This window comes from Phodopus roborovskii, unplaced genomic scaffold (assembly GCF_943737965.1).
Source record: "Phodopus roborovskii unplaced genomic scaffold, PHOROB, whole genome shotgun sequence".
Taxonomy (NCBI): domain Eukaryota; kingdom Metazoa; phylum Chordata; class Mammalia; order Rodentia; family Cricetidae; genus Phodopus; species Phodopus roborovskii.
In genome coordinates, this window is record NW_026126469.1 from 32,036,098 (window position 1) to 32,063,955 (window position 27,858).

The following is a 27,858-nucleotide window of genomic DNA, read 5'->3' on the forward strand; positions in this document are numbered from 1 at the left end:
CGAGACCCGAGCGCCTGCCTCGCAGCCCCTCCACAGGTTGAGCTGCAATCGCGTGTCTCGCGAGACCCCGCGTCTTCGCGGACCTCCGGCTGAAACCTCGCGGTCCCTCGGCTGAAGGGGACCGGACCGCTGCGGGGCTCGCCGCCACCTCCCCGCTCCCGCAGAGCCTGGACCCTCGGCCCACCCCGCCAATCACAGGCAGCCCTCCCGCCCACTGGCTGCCCAGACGGAGACTTCCGGAGGCCGGCCGGAACCGGAAGCGTCTGGGGCGGGAGGGGCGGGGCGTAAAAATCAAAAAAAGCGCGGCCTCGGCTGGGCTGGGGCCTGCGGCGGGCGGGTGGCAGTGGCCGCTGTCAGCGCGGCGCCTCAGGATGGAGTCCACCGCCTGCCTGAAGTCCTTGCTGCTGAGCATCAGTCAGTACAAAGCCGTTAAGTCGGAGGCGAACGCCACTCAGCTCCTGAGGCACTTGGAGGTGAGGGGTCCCCGGGCGCGAATCTCCAGTGTCCCGGTCGCTGGTGGCCTGGCCTGCCGTGGCCCAGGACAGCCCTGCAGCCCCTGCAGCCCCTTCGCTGCGCTTGCACTGGTGACGGCGACTGGGTGTGCGTGTCCTGGTGGGTGCAGGGAGGGGGACGGTGGCCCGCCCCAGACCAGGAGGAGGACTGCCCAGGAGGAGGGAAGAAGGGAGGGAGGAGGGGGAGAGAGAGGGCACAGTGTGTGTGTCCCTGTGTTTTAGTGGTCTTTTAGGTGCCTGTCTTCTTAGTGCATTTTGTTTTCTTTGTTGAATATTGACTGTCTTCATTCACCCGGTATAATCAGGGAAGTGCATTCAGGACTTCCTGCACGTACTTCCAGGACTTAATTTTTCACGTTATGTGTAATAACGTTTATGTAGATGTACCACAGGCTATGTACATTTACATCTTAATAGACATTCGGGTTTTTTCCAGGTCTGGATGGGATTATGAATAAGTGCATTCCAATCATGCATTTTTTGAATGCATTTGTTTCTTACACACCTACCAATGAAACTATCGGGTTATAAGACATGTTCCCTTTCTTGTTATTTTAATATCTTTAAATAATTTAAGTATGTGTGTGCATGTGTGATGCATGTGCACGTGAGTACAGGACTCTCAGAAGGCAGAAGAGGGTATTCACCTGGAGCTTGATGTTGGCACTGGGACTCAAACTCACGTCCTCTGCAAAACAATAGTGCATTCTCCTATATCTGCTGAGCCATCCAATCCCCACCCACTTTCATTTCCTATTGCTAAAAAACCGTTTTCAAAAGATTGTAGTACTAGCATTATATGGACACTGACATTAATCAATCAACCATACTATCCTTAGTTCTTATTTACCTTTTTTAGAACACTTAAGAGTGGATATCATCATGAAAGTTGATTCTGAGGGTACACAAGTATATATAACAAAAGGAATTTTTTTTTTTTCATTTTTCTGAACTGCTGCTGCCTTAGAAAATATGGATTCAGCTCTTTGGAGTGTAAATCTTAGTTGTGCTTCTTTATTGTCAGTGTATGCCTCAGTTTACTCAAGTACAAATCTATCTTAGAGAGTTGTGAAGGTGAAAGAGTTAGCATATGTAAAGCGCTTAGGTCAATGCCAAAGCCAGACTAAGTGCTATATAAGTGTTACCATTAAAATAAACTAGTTTTAATTGGAAAAAATTAGTTTTTGTCTTGTATTAACTAATTACTACATGTTAGAATATTAGTGAGATGTACAAGTCCAGTTCTAATCATGTTTACAACAGAAAATGTCTTCAGTTCTATCTAGATGGCTAAAATTAATAGATGAAAGAGACCATGTTCAGAATGTTCTTGACCCCAAGATAAGTTACCAATTAGTTAAATGTAATGTAACAAATATTAAAACTACTAAGGAGTAGGTAATGTGAAATTGCAAGAGCTAAGCTTGGTAAGAAAGTGAGAAAATAGAAGGGAGATACAGAAAGGAGTTTTAGACTCTAATAATTAGAGTTTTACTAAAGTAGTCTGCTTTAGATGTGACCTTTTAAAATATAGATATATAATACATTAGTCTAATTCTAAAGTAACAAATATTTGACTTTAAATAACAGGTTTATATTGAATCTCCCTCAAAAACAACTAGAATGAAAAGTAAAAATTATTAACTCTTATCTTTGCTACATTTAAAAATGTTCTTTTTAACTTTATTGTTTCTGAGTAATCTCCTAACTTCTAGGCTCTGCCTGAAAGCAGTCATTATCCATTGGGCTTCATATTCCATGCTCTGAATAGATGGATTGAATATACTAGGCTTCAGACTAATAAATCTACTTGGTTCTTGTCTTAGGGTTTCTATTGCTATGAAGAGACACCATGACCAACCACATCAGCTCTTAGAAAAGAAACCATTTAATTGAGATGGCTTATAGTTCATAGGTCATGTTAGGAAGTAAGCCAGAATGCAAGCAGACATGTTGCTGGAGAAGGAGCTGAGGATTCTTACATCTTGATTGTAGGCAACAGGAAGTGGTCTGAGATACTGTGCCTGGCTTGAGCATAGATGAGACCTCAAAACCTGCCTCCACAATGATACACTTCCTCCAGCAAGGCCATACCTACTCCAACAAAGCCACAGCTCCTAATTGTGCCATTCCCTATGAACTTATGGAGGCCAGTTATGTTCAAACTACCAAAGTTCTGTTGTATATTTTTAATCTGTGTTCAGTATAGTATAGATAATATATAAATGTTAGTTTACTAATATATGAAAGAAGGAAGAATATACTGTAGGCTGTGTAATAAGTAAAACTTAGATGGTGTAAGTGGCTTAGGAAAATGTTTCTGGAGAAAGTTAACTTAAACTAATTCAGCTAGTGAAGGAGAGAGTCTGTATGTGGGCAGAGAAAACATGTGTGAATTTTCAAAATTAAGAAAGAAAGAGCTAAGTAGCATTTCAGAAAAATGATTTACTTGAAATGGAGACAAAATAGAAATTGCCAGCACTTAACACATTTGCTTCCTTTTTTATAGGTAGTTTCTGGACAAAAGCTAACACGACTGTTTACATCACATCAGATATTGCCAAGTGAATGTTTAAGTTGCCTTGTAGAACTTCTTGAAGACCCAAACATAAGTGCTTCACTGATCCTAAGTATTATCAGTTTGCTGTCTCAACTGGGTAATATGTTCATACTTTCTTATTTGGAGCTTGGAAGTCTATGAACTTAATTTATTTTTTAAGATTTGTTTATTTTATGTATGTGAGTACTCCATCTGCATGAATGGTTGCACAACAAAAGAGGGCATCAGATCCCACTACAGATGGTTATGGGCCGCCCTGTGTTTGCTGGGGAGTGAATTTGGGCTCTCTGGAACAGCAAGCAGCCTGTGGCCTTAATTACTGAGCCCTGAACTTAATATTTTTAAAGGGCAGATAGAGTTATAGAATTTCTTCAAGAATGATTTACTTTCAAAAAATTATTCATTTTAGAACCTTTTAGAGTTAATCTTATGGTTCTCTCAAAAGAGTCCCTGAGTGTACACATATATACAGACACATACATATTGTCTCATAGAGTAGTCTCTTGCCGTATAGGCTTATTAAACATCTGATGTCTTGGGAGCTGAATCTAATTCTAATTAAACTTAATTTAAATAATTACACATTGACTAGTATCTGTTATATCAGATAAGAGTAAAATGACATGAGTTGTTATTCTTTGTCCCAACCTTTATTATTTCTACTTGTACAGATACAATCTTAGTTAATGGATTGATATATACCTTTCTAATTTAAATTATATATTTGTAAATGTTAGGCTTTATATTTTGAGTCCTTGGATTTATAAAAGAAGCTAAAATCTGACTGCACACTGTAACCCGGACTGAGCTGAAACTCAGAATTTTCTTGCTCATCCTCCTAAGTACAGCTTACAGGCATATACCCCCCTCAGCTGTTATATTATTTTAATAGCCAAGTTTCTGCACATACATAAAACAAGGGCTTTTTCTGTGATGTTAATTCTATGCAGAAGAATTATTCTTTGAAATTGGTGGTCATTAATTTTAAAAAGGAAAAAAAAAAATCTGCCTTGGCCAGCCATGGTGGCTTATCCTGTAATCTCAGCACTCCTAAGGCTGAAACAGGAGGAATTGCCATGAGTCCCAGGCCAGTCTGAGTTACAGAGTGAGATGCTGATTCAAAAACTCAAAACTGAGCAGCTATCTATCTAAGCTTTTATCTTTTTTAAAGGTAAGGTTATATGATATAAAATTGTTTCACTATTATGGATGATTTCTGCATGTAAAAGTGATGTATCATATGCCATTTTATTTTAACTTGTAGCAGTTGATACTGAAACCAGAGACTGTCTTCAGAGTATATACAATCTGAATAGTGTGCTGGCAGGAGTGGTTTGTCGAAGCAGCACTTGCCACAGTGACTCAGTGTTTTTACAGGTATACTGATCATCGTTGTATATTGCCACCTGTTCTCCTTTCTTTTTTCTCAGACAAGAAGGGGTAAGATGTAGCTGGCTTTCTTGGACCACCAGCTCCCAAATTATGACTTGGAGACTTATTATTAATTATGAATATTCAGCTTGGCTTTGTTTCTAGCTAGCTCTTCTTTAACTTAATCTATGTGCTTCCCTGAGGCTCATTTACCTCATCTGTGTCCTGTCCATTCTGCTTTCCTGCTTCCTCCATGTCTGCTTTCTTGCCCCTAAGTGGCTGGCCACCTGGTAGGCTGCCCACTTGGCTGACTGACTGACTTCCCTTTCTCTCTGCCTGCCAGCTCCACCTACACCTCCTCCACTTAGCTTTTGGCCATTCAGCTTTTTATTAGACCTATCAGGTTTCTTATGCAGATAAAGTAAAGATCAACACATCTTTACATACTTAAACAAGTGCAGCATAAACAAAAAGCAAGACACCTTTACAAGGTTAAACAATTATTCTGAAACACAAACAAATACAACACATTCTTTACATAGTTAAACAAATATTCTATTCCACAATAGTAAGACCTTTTATTTACTGCTAAGTTACAATTTATATGACATGACATTGTCAGGTATAGTTCTTATTAGGAGCTAGTTGAACACATGCAGACTACGTAAATATTTCTAAAAAAGGGGACAGAGAGAAGCAGATCTGTGTTATTACCTTTTAATTTATGACACTATAACTTAAGAACACAGATGTATGCTTTTTGAAATGTGAACTATTTATGTTAAAGTTATAATTTGGGTTGATTTGTAGTCCCAGACCATTGAAGAAACATCTTACAAAATTAAAAGCTATGGTTTATACTTGTTTAGCATAATTTGAAAATTCTTGTACCCATCATTTTATTGAATCTAAAATGTAATCAGCTTCAAGAAAGGAAAACGTGACCAGTTAAACTGACATGCACTTTTAGAGATAAAATGTAGCGGGGGGCGGGGGGGGGGGGAGATATCTTCAAATGAATTCAACCCACACTCAAGTTTAATGTAAGTGAGGGAACAAGGCAACTGACTGGGCAGATTTGGTTAGTACAGCTGAATAAGGTGTATTTATCTCATAGGTTTGGTGGTTCCAGGACATACTAGCTATATGAAATTAGTTAGATCTTCAAAGGGTCTTCTGGCTGTAATCATGGCAAATAGGAAGGGAGGAACATAATCATATCTCAGGTAGACAGGAGAGATACTGGGACCAGGCTTGTTCTTTTTATAACTTTCCTCTCTTGAGAAGTAACAACAGGGTGACATAGGAAATACATAATACTTCCAGTGACCAAAGGACTTCCATTCAGGCCCTAATTTTTAGAGGTTCTGCCCCCTCCTAGTAACACCATTTTGAGAAACTAAGGCTTAAATCATAGGACTCACCCTGACTGGACACAATTAGGTGCCACTAAAATGATAACAGTGACAACCCATGAGATAAAATATGTAGAAATGGATAAATTATGACATGACTTTCAAGGTAATTAGTAGTCCTAGTCATTACTTAGGATGTATATTTTTAAATAAAATTAAACTTACGAATTGGCATGACTCTTGCTCTGGTGTTTAGTTCCTAAAATGATATGTTCAAAATTCTTGCATTAGTCCATTTTTATGAGTACACAATATGTTTTCATGTGTATACTCACAATTATTTTCTTATTTTCAGTGCATTCAACTCCTGCAGAGGTTAACATATAATGTCAAATTTTTCCATTCTGGTGCCCATATAGATGACTTAATTACATTTCTGATTGGTCATATGTAAGTATGCAACAAAATGTGTAATTTGATAATATATTGGTTTATTTTTTTAACTAAACTAGGTGTTAGATTATTTCTTCTTAGTAATGTTTTCTAGCTTGAAAAACAAAAACAGATCTATTCATTTATTTTTGTGTGTGTGTGTGTGTTGTGCCTGAGTACATGTTTGTGGTACACCATGTATGTGCAGGTGTCTGTGGAGGACAAAAGAGGACTTCAGATTTTCTGGAGCTAGAGTAACAGGGAGTTTTATGCTGGGAGCTGAGCCCCAGTCCTCCAAAAAAATGCAGAAAGTGCCGTTAAATCAGGCACCTCAACCAGCTTTCTAGGTTTTTAAACTAAGATTACTCTGTCTGTTTCCTCCACTTTGGTGATTTTAAGGTTGAATATCATAAAACAAATCTAATTTTCATAGTAAGATTTAACAAACTGATTTAGAAAGAAAAACAGTTAAAGTGAACATTGTATACTCTTTATAGGTGAACATAATAAGATACATGGTCATTCTAAGACCATTTCAGTATTCTGTGGGACAGTTGAATAGGATAATTTAGTTTCAAAACATAAAAGAAATAGCGTTACTCATATAATGATAGTCTTGTTTTACATGTCAGAAAGAACTTAGGTAGGTATATTAACTACTCTGTGATTGAGTAAACACCACGCTTTTGGTCTTTCCAACAGTCAATCTTCTGAAGATGAGTTAACAATGCCTTGTCTGGGATTATTGGCAAATCTTTGTCGTCACAATCTTTCGGTCCAAACACAAATAAAAACTTTGGTAAGTTGAGAGTTTGAGATATGTATATGTATGTATATTTTATACTAGGTTCTATTCCTAAGTTCTTCCAAGTTCTTCTCTTTCTCTCTCTCTCTCTTTTTTTTTTTCTTTTTTTTTTTTTTAATTTCCAGTGCTGAGTGGAACCTAGGGCCTTGCACATGCCACGTGGGTAACTTTACCAAAAAAAAAGAAAATTTTCTTCTAGATTCTGTGTATATCAAGTAGCCTTTTAACCTCTACTTATCTGTGTTATAAAATCTCTTAAACAAATAGCAATAATTTTCCTTTTAAAAGTAATAACCGTGTGCTGAAAAGTTCATAATAATGTTTAATAAGCTTGTCCTCTATATAGAGTTATATTTTTTGTTGTTTTTGTTTTTGTTTTTCTAATTCATTTTCTTTTCTCCTTCAGAGTAATGTGAAATCCTTTTATCGAACTCTCATAAGCTTCCTAGCACACAGCAGTTTGACTGTGGTTGTGTTTGCACTTTCAATATTATCCAGTTTGACACTAAATGAAGAAGTAGGGGAAAAGGTAATCTTTTTCTGTTTTTTTTTTTTTTTAATTAATTTTGAGTTCATAGTGTTTAACATTTTATAATCACTAAGATGTCAGCCAGCTTCTTGTGTATAATAAGCTTTTCCCAATTTTTTTCAAAGCTATTTCATTCTCGAAATATTCATCAGACTTTCCAGCTAATATTTAATATTCTCATAAATGGTGATGGCACCCTAACAAGAAAGTACTCAGTCGACCTACTCATGGATCTCCTTAAAAATCCCAAAATTGCTGATTATCTTACCAGGTATGTTTATTTATCAGTAGTAAGAAACCCCCCCACCTCTCTTGTCACCCCCCCCCCCAATTCTGTGTATAGGACTGTTGTACCAGCATTGTATACATGGATCACATTTTGCCTGGTGCCTCTAAGAGGGACTTGGATCCCTGGAATTGGAATTAAAGATATGTGTGAACTGCAATATGAATGTTGGGAACTGAACCCAGGTACTGCGACAGAGAGCACTCTTTATGGTTAAGCCATCTCTCCAGCTCCAAAACATTTTTATGTTTTTTGTCTCCAGATGTTTCTTGTTACTTGTGTTTTGAAAGTTGGTAGCATTTACTTTCAAATAGTTCATTGCATTAGAGTCTTTGTCTTATTTTTAATATATATGGGGTTTTGCCTGCATGTATATGTGCCACGTGTGTGTTTGGTCCTTTTGGAGGTTAGAAGAGAACATCAGAACCTCTGAAAATGGAGCATGGGTGGTTAAGAGCTATCCAGGATAGGTGCCGGGAACTGACCACTGCTCCTTGGAAAAAGTAATACTCGTCCTTAACCACTGAGACATCTATCTCTCCAGACCTTGATTTTAGCATCTTAATTTAGTTTTTTCAATGCTTAAGTTGTGTTGGGATCTTAAGAAGTTGGTTCAGATAATTAGTGACTCATCTCCAAATAAGGAAATACTTATTGAGCCCCTACATTATCCAAGCAGTTAGAGACAGAGGAGTTTCAGCAGCAGCAGGATGTTAAATAATTCCTAATTTTCTATAAACAAAATAGACCTAAGGACTAGGACAAAATTGACCTTGGGTAGCTGAAGATCTGCAAAGCATTTCATCTTTTTCCTAAACATCTGTGATGAGAATGGATATCAAGTCAGTGTCACAGATAAGGGCATCTTTTCCTTCAGAGTGCCTTCCCTTTACCTGGCCTCTTTATCTTTCATGAGTGTCACACTACCCATATGTATCTATTCTGGCTGCCACATAATGCCTACTTAAAAGCTTTATAGTAAATTGAAATCGTCTTTTGGATATGTTCTCAAGAGACAGTGAGATTGCTTAATTAATACTCCTTTCATTCTCTCACTTGTATTCTCTCCTTGTCTCATCGCACAGAATAGATCACCAAGAACCACATCTAGCTTGTCTTCTTGTTTCACTGCCATACCATTCCTTAAAACCTCAATCTTTAATCTGTTTCAGAGTCTAACAATGTTGGGTTTCTAACCAGATATGAGAAACTCAACACAGCTTTACCAGAGCCAGCCCTTTTATTTATCCTGCCAGCATCCTTTCTTGATTCCTAGAGTGTCTCATTCAAACAAGCATTACTTTCTTTTGCTATCTATCATGCACAAGCTCACTTTGTCTTTATTTCAGATACAGGGAAAACAAAAGGAAGAATCCGATCTGCTTAGAGCTCCCCCTTATTTATACACCCAGACAAACTTGTTTCTACACATTTTTTCTTAATTCTATCCTATTCTGTTCATAAACACTTTATCTTGGTGTGCTGTAAGCCTCATTCTGTCATCTTCAGCAGATTATTTTCCCTTTTCATTCAGTTGTCACTTCTCTTTTCTTATACATGTGTTCACGCATTAACTTTTCTTTCAACCATTATGTCCCTTTGGTAGTGTTCAAGGTAAATACCCACATCTAAGACCTGGCCACATAACAGCTTTATTTCTTTACCCTTGCAATGCTAGACAGTGGCTTTAACCTGCAGTTGAAAGTCAGCCCCTCAAATCACAATGGTAAGCAACGTGTCAACTACAATGTACTTTGTTGCTATGTTCTGATATCAAGAGGTTGGGTTGTAGAAAATACATTTTTCACATGGAGTAGTTTAAGTTGAGATGGATTTATTGGTACAAAACTATGTCATAAATCAAGGAATATCTATATAAACACTGTAAGCACATTTGGTATATGAATATTTTCTATTTGAGAATTTTATACATTATGTAATATGTTTTGATCATGTCTACCCCTTTCTTTGCTTACAATTCTCTCCACTATGTCATTTAATCTATATCTTTAAACCTAGGTATGAACACTTCTCTTCGTGTCTTAATCAAGTACTAGGACTTCTAAATGCAAAAGACCCTGATTCTTCTTCAAAGGTATGTTAAAGCATGGTATTTTGTTTTATACTTTTAAAGACTAAAATGTACAGGAAAATCTTAAGTGAGCAGTTAGAAATAAAGATATTGAAATAAAGAACAAGAGCATTATAGAGTGGAAGCTCCTTTTAAGTTTTTCTTTCAGAATGTTTTCTTTAAAATTTTATGGCATTTCTTGTGTCATTATATGCTTTGTCTATTAAAGCCCAATGAAGCTGGCATTTAATGAAGACTTTATATTGCACAGGTTTTAGAATTACTCCTTGCATTCTGTACAGTAGCTCAGCTGCGCCATATGCTCAGTCAAATGATGTTTGAACAGTCGCCATCGGGCAACAGTATTCTGGGGAGCCGTCCCAAGAGCTTAGAACCTACTGTGGCTCTACTTCGTTGGTTAAGCCAGCCTTTGGATGGATCTGAAAACTGTTCTGTTTTAGCACTGGAGTTGTTCAAGGAAATCTTTGAGGTAATGAAATGATTGACAAATGAACTTTTCTACTTTCTGATGGCTTGCTTAACTGTTTGATTTATGACACTTTCATGTAAGCTTCCCATTGTTCGTACATGGGATAAAATTAACAATTACAAGTCAGAATGCCTATAATTCAACTAGTGAGGTATTTTTCCTGAAAACTAAGTATTAGTGTTTTCAGTGTTTCTACTGAATTCTTTTGTGTGTATTTTCTGTCATACATACGAACATAGTGTTTTAAACTAATTTATTACACAGCACCTATATGATTTCTTGGGTGGATACACATCCTTTGATGGTTTTCTCTCTCACATTTTGTCTGCTGCCTTTTATTCTGTAAATTATTGGCATTGATTAGTGCAATGAGACAGCATGCAATGCACATAATATAGTGAAGACAAATAATCTTGATCTGTAGATTATGCTACTAGGCAGTTTAACATGATCTGTTGCTCACCTGCTTTTATACTCTTTCAGCCTTTTCAGTCTTCTCAATTATTTTTTCAACTTATAGTTGGATCCTCTGCACAAAAGTGTATATAAGTGATTAAGTCTATTCAGTCTATTCATTAAAATTTATTCATAAACTCCTTTTTGTGGGGTTTTTTTTTTTTTGTTTTGTTTTGTTTTGTTTTGTTTTGTTTTTGGGCCCTGACTGGTTTTAGCATTTAGAAAACCTTTGAAATTATTTCTAGTTTTACACTCTTATTATTTAATTGCACTTAGCAAATTCAGGATTTTATCATTAAATACTAAACATATTTAGAATAACATTTCAATTGTGGAGTCCTTTATAATGTCTTTTTTTATAAAATCTTAAAGCTTCATTTGAGGAAAGAAGCCAGGGTAGGTATGAAAGCTGACTAAAATGGTAAATTGTAAAATGTAGTTTTAAAATAGAAGAGTAAATAGAATGTTAAAATAAATGTTAAAAATTTAAAGAATATATTATAGCTTAATAGTGACTGGTGTTTGTTATGTTTTCCATCTTTATGTTCATTTATTCTCATTGGTCAATTTTCTAGGATGTCATTGATACTGGTAACTGTTCCTCAACTGACCGTTTTGTGACCCTTCTACTGCCTACAATCCTTGATCAGCTTCAGTTCACTGAACAAAATCTGGATGAGGTCCTAACAAGAAAAAAATGTGAAAGGATGGTCAAAGCCATTGAAATTTTATTGAATATCCTTTACCATAATATAAATGGAGAGTATAAAAACTCCAATTTTTGTCTATTTGTAATCTTATAACTTTTCATGTAATGTCAGAAATATTGTACCAAGTGGGTGCAAAAAATAGTTCAGTCAGTAAAATACTTTCCTTGCAAGATGAGGACTTGAGTTCACTCCCCAACAACCACAAGAAAATGATAGTAAACCATGATGGTGTGGGCTTGTAATCCTAGGGCTGGGGAAGCAAAGACAAGCTTGGGGTTTGCTGGCCAGCTGTCTACCTAATGGGTGACCTACAGCCCATGAGAAACCCTGCTCAATATAGATGGACTGTGGTTCTGGGGATGGTATCCTAGGTTTACCTTTGGCCTCCATACACGTACACATGTGTATGTACATCTGAGCTCAAACATGTAGCCAGAGAAAGGATATTGAGTTGAAACTTAAAAAAGTGCCAAGGATACCTGAAAAGTTCTCCAGTTTGTTTTTCTGTGTTTAATTTATGCTTAAGTACTTTTAGAACTCATGTTTTTTTTTTTGTTTTTTTTTTAAAGATACATCTTTGTGTGAGTATATGTGTGCATGCATCCACTGGACAGGATCAAACCAAGCACCTCAGTAGTAGGTCAGGCATTCTACAATTGAACTACATTCCCAACCCAATAAATGTTCTTAAAACATGACCATTTATGCCTGGCAATAGTTGTGCACACCATTAATCCCAGCACTCGGGAGGCAGAGGCAGGCAGATGTGGTCTACAGAGCTAGTGCCAGGACAGCTAGGGCTATTACACAGAGAAACCCTGTCTAGGAAAAACAAACCAAAAAAACTAGACCGGTTTTAAATTAGAGTTGGAGCTTGAAGTGTGTCCTGAGTTGGCTGCTCATAACTCTCTTGCAGTTTCAATGCCTGTCATTGCTCCTGTGAGTCTTTGGTTGATGTGTCAGTGCTTGAGCAAATACTGATACAGTTTTCATGATTTTAGCCCCCATCTCCTCTGTTTGTGATTGTTTAAGCTACTCATGTGTTTCTAACATGTAGCCATGGTTGAAAATCACGGCTCTAAAGGCATGCACTTGCCCTATTTAACCTTAAAAGTGTTTCATAACTTGGCCCCTTTTTTCTAATATTCATAGTAATTTATAAAATGTGACGATTGAACTCCCCATAATTCATCCAATGTTTTTTGAAACATTTTGACCACTGCCAACAAAATAAATAAACAGACAAACATCCAGTGAAAAAATATACTTTCTCTGGTTTTACCGTGTATCAGACACTTCTGTTGAGTACATCTCTTGCTATTTACTAGTCACCTTAATACTTTCAAGTTTCCCTTTTCCAACATGTTTTGAAGCAATTAAAATAATTACACTGAATTACGATAACTTGTTTGAAATTATTTTGAATGTTATACATTATATATAGCTACATACTATTTATCAAGTATGTGGATTTCTATGTACTTAACCAAACTTAACCTCTGTGTGGAGATGACACTCTGAAAATGCATATTGTAAAAGTATTAACTACTATAAAGTGTACCACGCTGATAGAACAACAGTTTACATATGGCAAGATTGACCTGGGATTTGGAACAAAGGTAGCAGATTCTGAATTATGGTGAGTATTACAAATCCAAAATGATTACTGGCTAAAGGCAGTAAAAATTATAAAATATAGTTATCACATTTAAGGATCTTCCTTAATTATATTCCATTAACTCAAAGGCTATCTAGAAATTGTTTAAATTTTGAATTAGAAATTTGATTTATAGATTTCATACTTTTCCAGAAAGGTTTTGACATCTGTAGTTTATATTTCATTAGGCTTTTTTTTTTTAATCTCTGCATGTGTGTGAAAGAGATTATAGATTCTGAACAGTTCTCTTTTGAAACTTCCTTTTGACATTGCCTTGGTAATTTAATTTTTGCTTCATTTAATATTACATTTTTTTTTTTTTAAAGTGAAAACATGACAAAAAATGGATGGTTTTGTTACCAGAAAGCCAATCCCTGCTGAAAGCTTCTTAAGAGCAAGGACAAATCTCTTTTCCTTAGCACATCAGAGCTTTGGTGGATGCTCACAGAGTAATGAACAGTTATTTATGCTCCCTCCCTCTCATGAGCAGGTTTTCCTAATGAATATTTATTTTAAACCTGATAAGTGCCAAACACTATAATTTATTCTCATTTCTGTAAATAACTGTCGGCAATTGTATTCTTGTATTCTTGAAGAACAAGCATTACATTTTTACTTTTAAAAGTTTTTTGGTTTGGTGGCTCACGCCTTTAATACTAGCACTTCGCAGGAGGATCTCTGTGAGTTCAAGGCCAGCCTGGCCTACAGAGCAAGTTCTAGGACAGGCTGCAAACAATACAGAGAAACCCTGTCTCAAAAAAGAAAGAAAAAAAAAATAGTTTGTGGTGTATGTGTGTGTGTGTGTGTGTGTGTAAAATAAGTATTTTGTCACTTGGCCACAGCATGTGTGGATGTCAGGACAACCTGTGGTAATTGGGTTTTCTGCTTCCACCGTGTGGGTTCTGTGGGTTGAGGTCAGTCACCAGGCTTGGTGGAAAGACCCTTACCCATTGGGCAGTCTCAACAGCCCTCTTAAACTTTTTACTTCCTTTCAGATGCAAAGTAAAGTGAGTGCACAGTCTTGTATAACTCATTCTCTACATATTAGGGTTTGGTTTTGTTTTTAGTTTTAGAACAGTTAATAAGAATGAAATGAATCATGTTCTAATACTTGTTCTTAGTTCAGCAGAAATTTGAACCATGTTGGTATTTAAGAGTAGATAATAGTCTGAAACTTACATTCAATACCAGTTTGTTCTTTCTGGAACTTGAATACTAAAAATACTAATTTTAAAAAATATTTTAATCTTAGAAGTAATACTTCTTAAGTTTTAAAAATATTTTTATAGTTCTCTAATTTTATTTTTAAAGCAAGCTTGCTGCTGATGTAATTTTGAAGACTCTTACTTTGATGAACAAACTAAAACAGTTAGTTCCTGGTATGGAAGTAAGCTTCTACAAAATTCTTCAGGTAATTTCAAACTTCACATACCTTATTATCATGTTATTCCTTTGTCCATTTGTGTGCATATGTATATTTACATAGTCTTGTGGTATGTGTACGTATAGAAACATGTATGTGCATACATGTGGAAGGTCAGTATTGTGTGTCTTCCTCAGTTGCTTGTGATCTGCCTTTTTCTTTGAGTCAGAGTCTCACTGTCCTGGAGCTCTCCACTTCAACTAGGCTGGCTGATTGCTGAGGTCTAGAGATCCAGCCATGTCTGTTCTGTCTCTCTACTTTCCACTCCTAGGGATAAAGCTACACATGTGTCACCATGCCCTGCATTCTAGATGGGTACTGAGGATTAAACTCAGGTCCTTGTGTCTGAACATCACCTCCAGCTCTTCTCCCTTGGTTTGTAATAATTCTTCCTTTGATTCTTTCTTGATTTCTTGTCTGTGTGTTGAGAAGACAGCATACCACCGTGTAGACTAGCTTGACTTTGAACTCACCTTTCTCCTGCCTTGACCTCCTAAGTGCTAGGATTACAAGCTCATGCACTCTTCCTATCTTAAGTATTTCTGCTTTAATAGTCTACATCCTGAAGGCTATTTTTCTTAGAATTGGCCATGAGAAAAAAAGTTGACAGTTCTATCTTTTGTAATTAGAGTAGTCTCATTATTTATCTTAGAAGCTAAACTTGACTTCCTCTAGGTTCCAGGTTTTAATAATTTCCCAGCATTTCCTTTCATTGTTTTGTACTTTTGTACTTGCAGCTTTCTTGATTTATGTTGACATTGGGAAAGACTGTGCGTGTGTGGGGGGGGGGGGGTGTGGGTGTGGGTGTGTGTGCTTATACACGTATGGAAAACAGGTGTAATGACCTAAGGATACTTTGAGTGTGATTTCCTTAGGCCCTGTCCATTTTTTTTTTTTTTTAAAACACGGGGTCTCTTCATTGTTCTGGACTTCACAAAGTAAAGTAGGCTGGTGGCTAATGGGCTGCAGGAATCTGTTCTTCTGTCTCCAACACTTTGTTGTGACTTCTCTGTATTAAACTCAGATTTACTAACTGGGTCATCTTCCCTAGGTGAGCTTTTAATTTTGATCAGAGTTGGTGACATGAAATAGTAAGGGATTAGAAAACATCTGAAAGAAAGGGACTGATAAGACTAGTGTAAATATGCTGAAAATAGCTAGTTTACTAGTTTCACTGATAGTAGCTGAAAAGTTCTAGATTTAACAGAAAGCAAAATGAGAACAGATTTAGTTTAAAGCTTTAATTGTGTTTTATTTCCTACTCCTCCCCTCTTCTCTCACAAACCCAGGACTTAAAACATGCCATGTAAGTCAGGCTACACTACCAGTCCTTATTTGCTCTTCAAGAATTAGGAAACATTGAATTTTGTAAAATTCATGAGTATACTTAGCTGAGGTGGAGGAAGTAGGTTTTATAAGTAGAAAAATGCTCATCAAAGAAGAATGCCCCTGTCTGTTACTTTCCTTATAGGAGAAAGTTCATTCTATGCTACTATAGTCTGTTTTGCTTGCTTTTGGTAAAATGGAGCTAGAGTTTTGTGATTATGTAATACTTAGCCTGTAGGACTTCATTCTGGTTTTCTGTGTTCAATGCAGGGTTCAACATTAAGCCATGTTAATTATCTATATTTAGTTTATTAAGTTATTTAACAAAAATACAATTTTTTTTGCTGAATTAAGCTAATAAAGTAGCTTAGGAGGGCCACAGTGAATGTTCAGATAGAATGGAAGCTTAATTGAAGCCATAAGCAGTGGCCATGGGTTCTCTTAAGAGCATTATGCTTAAGAGGTGTGCCATATAGTTGGCTGAACTAGTTGTTAGTCAGTGTAGGCTTGAGCAAATAATTTTCTGTCTTTATACTTCAGTTACCTTTACTACAAACAGCAATTAGTGATTCTCCACTCTGGGAGAAATTGTGAAAGGATTGAGAGTTGTGAAGGTTGAATTATGCTTAAGTACTTAAGTATTTAACATCTTATTTATAAAGGCTTTAAATTAATATTTTCTTCATTAATAGTTTTTCTTTAAAGAATTAAGTGAGGGCTGCAGAAATGGCTCAGTGAGTAAAATGCTTAAAGTTTAGAGTTCCAGAACCCACATAAAAGGTGAGTGTGACAGAGAGTATCTGTGTTCCAGCACTGAGAGGTAGAGACAGCAGGAATATGGGGGATTTCTAACTACCTGGTCTAGCTAGTTGGTGACCTCCAGGTTTTGTGAAAGACTCTATCTTAAAAAAATAAGGTGGAAAGACATCTGACATAGACCTCTGGCCTCTGTACCTGCTATATAAAAAAGCAAGTCATTTTTTTTCACTTGAGCTTTTAGATGTTTTACACAATAGGTGGTTTTTGAGCTTATGGTAGTAGTGTGAAATACTGGCATGAGGGACTTGGAAGTGTACTGCGTTAGTCATTAGTTTTCTAATTTGCATTCATTAGTTCAAATTTTTATTTGATTGCTTTAATTTAGAAATTATTGGCCATTCAAAATTTTCATTTATTATAAAACAGTGTCTAAATAGCATTTTATTTTGAACAATATAAATTTATCAAAATATTCAAGTCATAATTCTAATAGGTATAATTTAAAACATGAAGCTCTTTGCTGGATATTTCTTCGTTTCTCTTGGATTGCAATAGAATATAAATAGCTACAAGGTGGTAAAGTGTAACTACATGCAAGGAGTAGTAACTGCATGTAGGAGTAGTTTAGAACACTCTTAACTTAAAGACTCATCATTGTGTGAGTCTTAATTTCTGCCTCTTACTTGCTGGTTTCTGATTTGTTTAGGATCCACGTTTGATTACTCCTTTGGCTTTTGCTTTAACATCAGATAATAGAGAACAAGTACAGTCTGGATTGGGAATATTGCTGGAAGCTGCTCCACTGCCAGATTTCCCTGCCTTAGTGTAAGTTGTAATCATTTTCAGTATCTTTTAATAGTTATAATGCCATGCTATGTTTCTTCATAATCCTCCTTGCATATTTATTAGTAAATAGGTGAACTATAGGTTTTATTATAATATTAGTAATCTTTCAAATAATGAAAACTCTGATTCCTGTAGTAGGAAAGGGCAAAATTTTCTTTCTCAAAGAAAACATAGATGTAATTGATTAGCTATGTTCATTGTGCTGGCTTTTGTTCTGTTTTGTTTTGTTTTCTGAATCACCTCTTCTGAACATAGATTCTAGACCTCTAACTTGAGCCAATTGCATTAGTTCCTTTTGTAGAAAGAACTTTTCCTTTCTGGTTTATTTGTCAAGGAGACCTAAGAAGTATATGTAATCAGATTAAGCTGGGAAAAGTCAATGGGGAGGGGGGGATTCTGAAAGAAATATTAAGTATTTTATCATAAGATGGAGTAGATGATGGCCAGCCCCTCCACCCAAAAAATTTACTATATTCTTTCATTTCAGATAATAATATATTGAAAGTGCTGTAGGGTTTATTTGTTTTGTTTTAAATTGAGTTTGTGTAGCTGGAAAAGAATATGTGAACTGAATGGTACTATAGTCTGTACTTGGCACTTTTTGTTTTGTTTTGGTTTTTTAAGACGAGGTTTCTCTGTAAGTTTGGAGACTTTCCTAGAACTCTCTTTGAAGACCAGGCTGGCCTCAAACTCACAGAGATCCACTTGTCTTTGCCTCATGAGTGCTGGGATTAAGGCATGCACCACCACCTCCTGGCTTTAATATTTAGAACTTTAAGTAGTGTATGTAATAGAATTTGTATGGGGAGGAGTAGCTAATTATTCATATCACATAGGGCATTAATGAAAACCTCTCTGAAGAGGTGAAATTAAACCAGGATCTTATGGGAAGAAGGAATCAACCCTATTCTGATAGTTTCAAATAAAGGAACAGCTCATCCAAAGGCCTTGTGACAAACAGGATTAAAGTCAGGTCAATGAGAAAAAGAAGGATCGGAGGAAAATAGATGAGACTACCTGATACTAGCTATGATAAGAAGACTGTTCTGAGTAATACAGTAACTTTGTATTCATTGCAAATACTCTTCTCTCAATAACTGGTGCTAGAATGCCTCCAAACCACATATGGAATTGTCACATATAATACTTAGAAAAGAGTCCTCTGGAATATTGAGAATGTTTCCCCAGACTGTGCTTTATCATGGTTACCAAAAAGATGATTTCCAGTATATTTTAAGACTTATAGTCCCCCAGAAAGACTCATTTCAAATTACTACTGTAGTTCTATAACAACTCTGCCTTTTGTTCTAGTTTTGTGATTGCTTTTTCTTCCCGACTCTTATTCAGGCTTGGAGAAAGTATAGCAGCAAACAATATATACAGACAGCAAGAAACTGAGCATCTGCCCAGGAAAATGCCTTTGCAGCCCTTAAGTCACTTTTTTCCAGCATCAGCAAAGTGCTTAACACCTCCTCTTTCAAAAGATAATGCTCCTTCATTGAATATTGAGGAGCTAATAGAAAAACTTCAGGCTGGAGTAATGGTGAGTGATAAGTTCTAAATGGGCTTATACTTGGTTTGGCCAGCTAAGTGTCAGCTCTGATTACAGCATTTTTTTTAACAACTTTAGATGCAGATTTGATCACTGAAACTTTACATTTGAACATAAAAAGTAAAATCGGATCATTTTTCAAAGAAAAGAAACAGTATAAAATTCAAAACTTTTTCTTAAAAAATAGCTGTCATTCTTGTTCTAGTCCCCTTCCTGCCTGCCCAGCATATGACTTCAGAAATACTTTTAAATCACTATGTGAATACTGGATCTTGTTCAGATAGACAAATTAGTAAAATATTTGTGACCCACCTGATACAACATATGTTTTACTCTTCAGCTTTAATGATTTAGTTGCAAAATAAACTTTCATTTTCTTTTGTCAAATTTATAATTTTCCAATTTTAACTATAAAACCAGGTAAAGGATCAGATTAATGATATAAGAATATCTGACATAATGGATGTTTATGAGATGAAACTTTCCACGTTAGCCGTGAGTACACGCTTATTTTAACTGTAATTATGTGTGCATTTCACAGATGTTTTCCTTAACAATGGACATTAACAGTGTATTTTCTTCTAGTCTAAAGAGAGCAGGTTACAAGATCTCCTGGAAGCAAAAGCCCTGGCTCTTGCACAGGCTGACAGACTGATTGCTCAGTATCGTTGTCAACGAACTCAAGCAGAGACAGAGGTCTGTACACTATGTAAATAAAGCATGTCTGAAGCTTCATCAGTGAAATAAATAAAAAGCATGCACAGTACTAGTTACCAGTATGCTACAGTCACATGTAGGAACTGAGGTGAATTGCCTTGAGCATTTCATGCAAGCAATTCCTTTTGAAACTCTTCCTTTTAACCACACTATCATCTCAGTTTTCTTTCCTGCCTGATGGATATGTGCTTGTGTGTATCAACAGTGTTCTACTCTTGAGTCCTTAGAATTATATTCTGAACCCTTCCTTCCTTCCTTCCTTAATTTTCTGTTACATAGTTTCAGCCATTACTAAAAGTCATTATTCCCAAATTTATGACAAACAGAGATATTTTTCTGAGCACTAAATGCACTGTGTTGCTGAATTTAGACATTTGGAAAATGCTTAAAACTATATGATCAGTGGTAAAGTACTTACCCCTGGATTAAAATATACTTGTATACATAGCGGTCTATGTACTGCTTGAGTTTTCTGACTTAGAAACCTAGGAATCAATGTTTCCCTACTGGATTATTTACCAAGTTTGGCTAAGTAGACTTAACTTTACATAGTCTTCTACCTTAAGTCTATTACTCAGACACACTCTGTACTTTGGTGGCATTCTGTGTTTTGTGCCCTTCCCTTTATTCTGATTCCCAAGAGTGTCTGAAGGAGTACCTCATCCTATATTCCCAGTGCTTTGTAGTAGTTGTTATTTCTCTCTGATGTCACTGAAATTCCTAAATTTGACCAAAAAAAAAAAAAAAAAATCCAAAAAACAAAACAAAAAGTTTTATTTTATCTCACATCTTCCATATTTTGTTAGTCAGTTACAGCTAATTGCTTATACTGATTTGCATTTGCATTTTGGTAGAACTTACTTTAGTCTTATGTTTTCTTAACTTTTAATTTCTTTAACCGTTTTTAGAGTGCCTTTTTCTCTTTTCTTGCTTAATACCTTATCATCTCCAGTTTTCATTTAAATGCCCACATCCCTACAAGCCTTCTATGGCCATTTTGTCACTCGTATGTCTTATGTCTCCATCTGTGCTTGCCTCTTTATAGTGCTTCCCATGGGAACATCATGCTACCTCCCACCCCTACTTGGGATATTAAAAACTATGAGTCTCCAAGCCCCAATACATTCTTGACATATGTTAAGTGCTTTATAAATTTGATAATTAAGGTATTTAGATATATACCTTATGGAAGAAAACTTTGCTTAATAATAAGAAATTCTTAGCAGATTCACATGGAAAATTTATTCATTATTTCATTTACTAAATTATAAAATTGAAGGAGTCTGAAAAAGGGATTAAAATTGCTAAAAAGTAAAATACCTTCAAATATTTTCAGGATAAAGGTATTCTAAAAGTTATAAGAAATATAACTGAAAAGATGCGGGAGGGAAATAATCATATATTCTATCCCCGGACTTTGTATTGTCTTGCTTCCTTTTCCTGTTGCTGAAGTAAAATACCTTCAGTAAAGTAACTTAAGGAAGAATGGATTTTAACCTATAATTCAGAGATAGGGTGGCAAGGAGATCAGAGTGTTCAGAGTCTGAAGTGAGAAGTTACAGTTAGGGAGGAGAGTGACAAGCATTCTAGTGCTCTGCTCACTGTCATCCAAAATAGAGACGGGTCCTTCCACATCAACTAAACTAGTCAGATAACCCCCAGAGACCCATTTCCCAGGTCTGTTCAGATGTTCTTAAGGTGACAAGACTAACCCTCACATGTATAAAATAATATAAAAGCATACTTTTCTGCAAAAATAAACCTTTTTAGTATTTAAGTGTTTATTTCTAAAAATACACCAAAGGGGGAAAAAAAAGATTTAAAAGAGAGGACAAATATCCCCCCCACCATCACCGCCCTCGTATTTTAGCATGCTTTTGTCTTGATGGATACATTGATCTTCTAAATGCCAAAAAAGGATATTAGTAGTAATATTGAAAGGTTTTATTCCTCTCACTTTCTATAGCACACTCTGTTTTTTGGGCATCATATTAATTTTATTATATAGTTTAATGTTTTATTTATAGTATTGAAAAGCTCATAAAATAACATAATTGTTATCCCTTTTTATAGTCTGTGCCTTAAAAGTAATAGGGTTGGCACAGGTTTCTATCAGATGGTAGGTAGTATCCATTTCTTATTTTAATTACTGCTTATTTAGGCTGTGTTCCCTAGTTAATTAGTTAATGCTAGCTTAATTTTAAATGTTAGATCAGTATCTATAATGTTAGTATCTTTTCTTGAGTCTTACCTGAAATGGAAAAACTGATGGGTGTAAACTTAGCAGTTTAGTGTTGATGGCTACCCCTAAGAACTGTATTCTTTCACTTGAATACGATATGGAGTATATGGAGAATTTTTTGTTTGGTCGGTTTTTTTTGTTTGGTTGTTTGTTTTGTTTTGTTGTTTTGATTTTTTTTTTTAATCTTTTGGCTGTATTTATTTCTATTATTCTGGTCATGTTGAAATTGCTTTTGTCAGAACAGTCTATTAAATTAAAGCTTATAATGTTATAGTTTTAGTATTCAAACATTTGAAAGCTAAAATGCTTCAAAGTCTGTAATGTTAGACTGATGAGATGGAGTAGTAGGTAAAGGCCTTTGTCACCAATCCTGATAAGCTCAGTTCAGTCCCCAGAACACAGATGATGGAAAGAGAAAACTTATTTCCAAGTTACACATTAGGCTCTGACCTCCACACATGTATAGCGATATGCATGCACCCAGACACACACGCACACACACAAATAAAATGATGTAATTTTTTTAAAGTAACTTGAATCCTGTCATGTGTGGATGGAAAATTATCCACTATAAAACTTTTATGTACAAATTTTTTAAATTTGTATAAAATTAACTTTGGGTTATATATATATATATATATGTGTGTGTGTGTGTGTGTGTGTGTGTGTGTGTGTGTGTGTGAGGGATATGAAATATAAATAAATCTTGTGTTTAGATGTGGGTCTCATATATTTGTTAAGTATGTGAAATATTCCAAAACCCTGAATAATTTTAAAATAATAATGATTTTCAACCTCAATCAGATTTGTAACTAATTAAGAATATACAGTTAATATAGTTTTCTATAGCTCAAGAGATGCTAAATTTGTATTTGATAGCTCTTTTAAATTGTGCAGTTTTTCAACTATAATGTGTGCTCATATTGCATGTGTGAATTAATTAATACATTCTGAGAAGTATGTTAGACATTTTATTATAGTGCCAACATCACATAGTGTTCTTACTAAAATAACTAGGCAAAATAATACAGTGGAACCACCACCAGCTATGTGATACATTTTTATCCAAGCATTTCGACATGCTGTATGTATATGTGATAGTGGAAAAGTGCATGTTTCATTTTCTTTTGAGGCACGAACACTTGCGGGTATGTTAAGAGAAGCTGAGAGAAAAAACGAAGAGCTTAATGTGTTGCTGAAGTCACAACAGCTGGAGTCGGAAAGAGCCCAGAATGATATTGAACATCTCTTTCAACACAGTAGGAAGTTAGAGTCTGTGGCTAATGAACATGAAATACTTACAAAGTCCTACATGGAACTTGTTCAAAGGTAAATTAAGTAAAAGTTTCTGTGTAAAGTTAGAATCTAAGTGAACATGGTACATTTCCTCAACCCTAAATAATGTTTTAAATATTTCTTAAATTGTTGTGACACCATGAAATATGTAGTTCATAAGAGATTTAAGACTGACTAACATGAGCTGAATGAGAACAATAGACATGCCAAAGTAGATAGGAAAAAGACCATGAGGTCATAACACTATACAGGTGACTAAGGAATGCTGGTAGCAACATAAATAGTCTAGTTCAAGGAACAGCAAACCAGTTGGTTTTCCAATACCAACCTGTAAATATACAAGTAACATTACACAGACCAACAGGTTATGTTTATGGTTACAGGTTATCTGGATGTAGACAACTTCGTTTTGGTCACTAACTAATATGCCCTAGAACAAGGTAAAGCACTGTTGCATTAATTGAATGAGGGGCCATCAGGATGGCTCAATGCATGAAGGTACTTGCTACCAAGACTGGCAACCCAAGTTTGATCCCTGAATATATATGGTGGAAAGAGAGAGCCACTGTACTCAGACATTCACACACTCACACCATAGCACACATGTACTCCTCCGGTACACACAAATAATCCATATGTAATTGTAAAGGAATTATTGAATGAACTTAGGTATCACAATTAATATTAATGTTAGAACTTACTGTTGGTTGTTTCAGCAAGTCAAAATTAGTTAAATATTGGGAATTTCTCATCATCCCACCTCATACCACATACCACAGAAATTTGTGCTGCTACTTAACTTGCCTTTTATTGTCATTGAGTATAATTTACTATGCCATGCAATGGGCTCTTTAGGTAAATTGTATAGTTAAGGAGCATAAGCATTTATAATTTACTAGGCATTTGCAGGTGTCTATGCTGCTTTCTTCCATGAAGATGCTAACACATTTCCTTGTCTTTTTAGAAATGAGACTACTGAAAAGAAGAATACCGACTTACAGACCACTTGTGAGTCCCTGAGTAAACAGATTGAGACAGTGAAAAAGTTGAATGAGTCACTCAAGCAGCAAAATGAAAAGTAAACCCTCTAGTTCTGTATCCTAATTTGTTTTTTTGCAAATACAATGACTCTCTTTCTCTTTAGAATGTTGTTTGTTATTTAAAGCTAGTAAACTTCGTAGATTATAACAAATTTGTCAGATAATTGTAGAAATAATTTTATTCAGTAATTTTTCTTTTGTAACTTCAGAACTATTGCTCAATTGATGGAGAAAGAAGAACAGAGAAAAGAAGTACAGAGCCAGTTAGTAGACAGAGAATGTAAATTATCAAGTAAGTGGCTTTGTTTGAGACACTATGTTTTCAGCATATTTTGCTTTAGAAGTAAATCAGAACATTGGTTGTTTTAGTTTATTAGTACTATTTACTTCTCTTCCTAACTTTAAGGATATTGTCTTTATTGTTATTAACTTTGTGTGTATGTAGATAGCTGGGATATATGCACTTGAGTGCAAGTGGCCATGGAAGGTGTTGCATAAACTGATTTTCAGCAAAAGCAGTACCTGCTTTAAACTGCGGAGCCAGCTCTTAAGCCCCAATTTCCTTATTTTTTTTTTAATCAACTCCTCTTTTCTATGAACTTGCATTAGATGATTTTCATTAATCTTATTTGCTCAAGTAGAAAATGTGGCATTTTTCGTCAATTCTAGGGATTACAAGAAATAATAGCCCTTTTGAAAATACAGTTTTTGTCATAACAGCAGGTGGCAGTGCTAGGTAACTTTAGAGTTACTAGTCTCTAAATACTGTCATCTGTGAAATGACCATTGCTGTTCTAATTTGCCTTCCTTACTGTACAGAGACCAAGCCTGCTTTATTTGTCATATTTTTTGATTCCTGCTGTTTCCTAGTAACTGTTAATCTCTGCATGTTCTGTCCCATCTCCATCCTGTCCTCCTTCCATCTTCCCATCCTCTTCTTGCCATGCTTGTTTAGAATAGAGCAAGTTGGGGAAAGACATAAAGACTTGCTATTTTATATAGAATACTAGCAAAAAAGGAAGAATTTGGGGGTATTTTGTTTCATTTATTCTTTACATCTATTTTATGGAAGATAGAGGTTGCTCATGTAGTAGGTTCTAGGGATTAATTTTGGTGATGACAAGCATTTTTACCTTCTGAGCCATCTCCCTCCCTTGAGGTATTTATTTTAAAGTTGATGAATTTTATATAAGTGTATTTCCAACAAGCTATTTGATCATCTTCCTTATCTTTTCCTTTTATAGTAGCTACTTAAGTGCATGACTCTTTGTTTTTAGATTTGCATAAAAAGGCAAAGTCCCAAGAAGAACAGATTAATGTTTTACTAAAGGAAAAGGAAGATAAACAGGAAACCATTGATATCCTTAGAAAAGAATTAAGTAGAACAGAGCAAATAAGAAAAGAATTGAGTATTAAGGTAAGACCCCCTCAGTTTTCCTTGCAGGAAAATGTGAAAAAAAAAAAAAATAGTTTTTGAATAGAATGAGTACGTGTAGATGTCTTAGTTAGGGTTTCTATTGCTGTGAATAGACTCCATGACTGAGGCAGCTCTTAAAATGGAAATCATTTAATTGGGCCTGGCTTACAGTTCAGAGGTTTAGTTCATTGTCATTATGGTGTGAAGCATGTTGGGACACAGGCAGACATGGTGTTGGAGAGGTAATGACACTAGGCCTGGTTTGAGCATCTGAGACTTCAGAACTCACCCTAGTGACACACTTTCACCAACACAGCCACACCTACTCCAACAACTCCACACCTTCTAGTGATGCTACTCCCAGTGGGTCTATAGGGGCCATCTTCATTCAAACCACCACAATAGATTCAGATTCTTTAGTAATTTTTAGGGGATGTGTGGGGGATTTCTCTGTGTAGCCTGTCCTAGAACTCGCTTTATAGACCAGGTTGGCCTCAAACTCACAGAGGTCGACCTGCCTCTACTTCCCAAGTGCTGGGATTAAAGGAGTGTGCCACTACCGCCCAGTGGTTCTCAGTAATTTAAAGTCATTAAGTGCATGCTTGGAGCTTTTAAGTGTGTAGAGAACATAGAAAGAGCTTTCATAGGTGTTCATGTGGCATTCAGGTAGCTTTATATAGGTTGATAACTATGTTAACACAAGTGGTAAGGAATTCATACTTGTTTAGAACCCTGTAATTTTCAAAGAACTACTAAAATTGTTCTGTTAATTATCTTCTCTGACAAATGTAAATATCAACACTTGTAACTTACCAATGAGGAAATGGAGTCTGAAGTTACATATAATATACAAATAATAGACATTGTGAATTTTAATCTATATTTTAATGTATATTATTATGGAGAAGTAGCTATGAATTGTGCTTTCTAGCCTAATTACTGCCAGGAAGATAAGAACAGCCCAGCTTCAAAACAAACTATTCCAGAGAAAGTGTAACATAAGGGGCATTAAATTTGATCGAATATTTATAGTTTGGGGGAGAAATCTTTATTAATCTGGTTATTTTTTAAATACTATGTAGCTGCTATATTGGTTCTGTGTGTGTGAGAGAGAGAGAGACCGGTCTCACTTAGTAACCCAGACTGGCCTTGCTATGTAAACTGTCTTGCCTACAAAAATCCTGTGTGCTGATTGTTATCATTGGCTTTAAAGGATAATTTAAAAGTTCCAATTCCTATAAAGAATAAGAGATATTGAAAACATCTCAGATGAAGAAAACATTCTGGCATAATCTCTATTTCTTGTTATTTCTTCTTTATTACGTAGGCTTCCTCCCTAGAAGTTCAGAAGGCTCAATTAGAAGGTCGTTTGGAAGAGAAAGAATCTTTGGTGAAACTTCAGCAAGACGAGTTGAACAAACATTCTCACATGATAGCAATGATCCACAGTTTAAGTGGTGGAAAAATAAGCCCAGAAACTGTGAATCTCAGTATATAAGCATTGTGGCCTTAGGGGATTTACAAATGAATACTTTTGATGTATTGGAGGTGGCAGTCAACAGAGGAAATTGTGACTCCTAGGCAGTTATCATTTGCTTACTCCTATTAACTTAGTAAAAATCCTGAATTGATACATGTTTTATTTGGTGTTCTGAATATTAATTTACTTTATATTTTGTGGCTTGGTTTCTTTAATGTTTGCTTTTACTGTCTTATATATTCTCAATTATGATTGTATTCATGGATTATTTCATATCAACCATGGATACGTTTTCATAAATGTGCTTTTAAGCACTTTATTCTATAAACATGTTTGAGTGGACACAGACTACAAGGGCTGCAATGTCATCTTTTAGTAAAAAAGAAATGGTTGATACTAAGTTAATTTCTCTCTAAAGTTAACAGAAAATAGTAGATTGAAAGGAGTTTCTATTACTGCGTTTAAAATGAAATAATGTAAAACCTAAACTCTAAATTTGAAAATGCAGTAGTTTTCAGAAATAATA

At 35.7% G+C, this 27,858-nt stretch overlaps 2 protein-coding genes across 2 annotated transcripts in view; one reads left to right on the forward strand and one right to left on the reverse strand.

The window, feature by feature from the left end:
* Window positions 1-27,858, reverse strand: part of Dzip3 (DAZ interacting zinc finger protein 3) — a 728,188-nt gene that overhangs the window by 61,608 nt on the left and 638,722 nt on the right. The gene's annotated exons all lie outside the window — the stretch shown is intronic.
* Window positions 350-27,494, forward strand: Cip2a (cellular inhibitor of PP2A). Its single transcript, XM_051191577.1, has 21 exons — window positions 350-473; window positions 3,022-3,169; window positions 4,337-4,449; window positions 6,154-6,248; window positions 6,933-7,029; window positions 7,442-7,564; window positions 7,690-7,835; window positions 9,870-9,945; window positions 10,193-10,411; window positions 11,443-11,602; window positions 13,075-13,216; window positions 14,546-14,645; window positions 17,449-17,567; window positions 18,936-19,131; window positions 19,561-19,635; window positions 19,726-19,836; window positions 23,232-23,428; window positions 24,360-24,473; window positions 24,645-24,727; window positions 25,713-25,852; window positions 27,180-27,494. Exons 1-21 carry the CDS (start codon window positions 372-374, stop codon window positions 27,348-27,350), a joined length of 2,727 nt encoding a protein of 908 aa, XP_051047534.1. The 5' UTR covers window positions 350-371; the 3' UTR covers window positions 27,351-27,494.

Excerpts from the sequence above, each read along its gene's own strand:
- Cip2a (XM_051191577.1), top strand. The coding sequence starts at position 372 with ATGGAGTCCACCGCCTGCCTGAAGTCCTTGCTGCTGAGCATCAGTCAG. Across the intron at positions 7,030-7,441 it reads AAACACAAATAAAAACTTTG|AGTAATGTGAAATCCTTTTA; the intron begins GTAAGTTGAGAG and ends TTTCTCCTTCAG. Across the intron at positions 19,636-19,725 it reads TGAAACTTTCCACGTTAGCC|TCTAAAGAGAGCAGGTTACA; the intron begins GTGAGTACACGC and ends ATTTTCTTCTAG.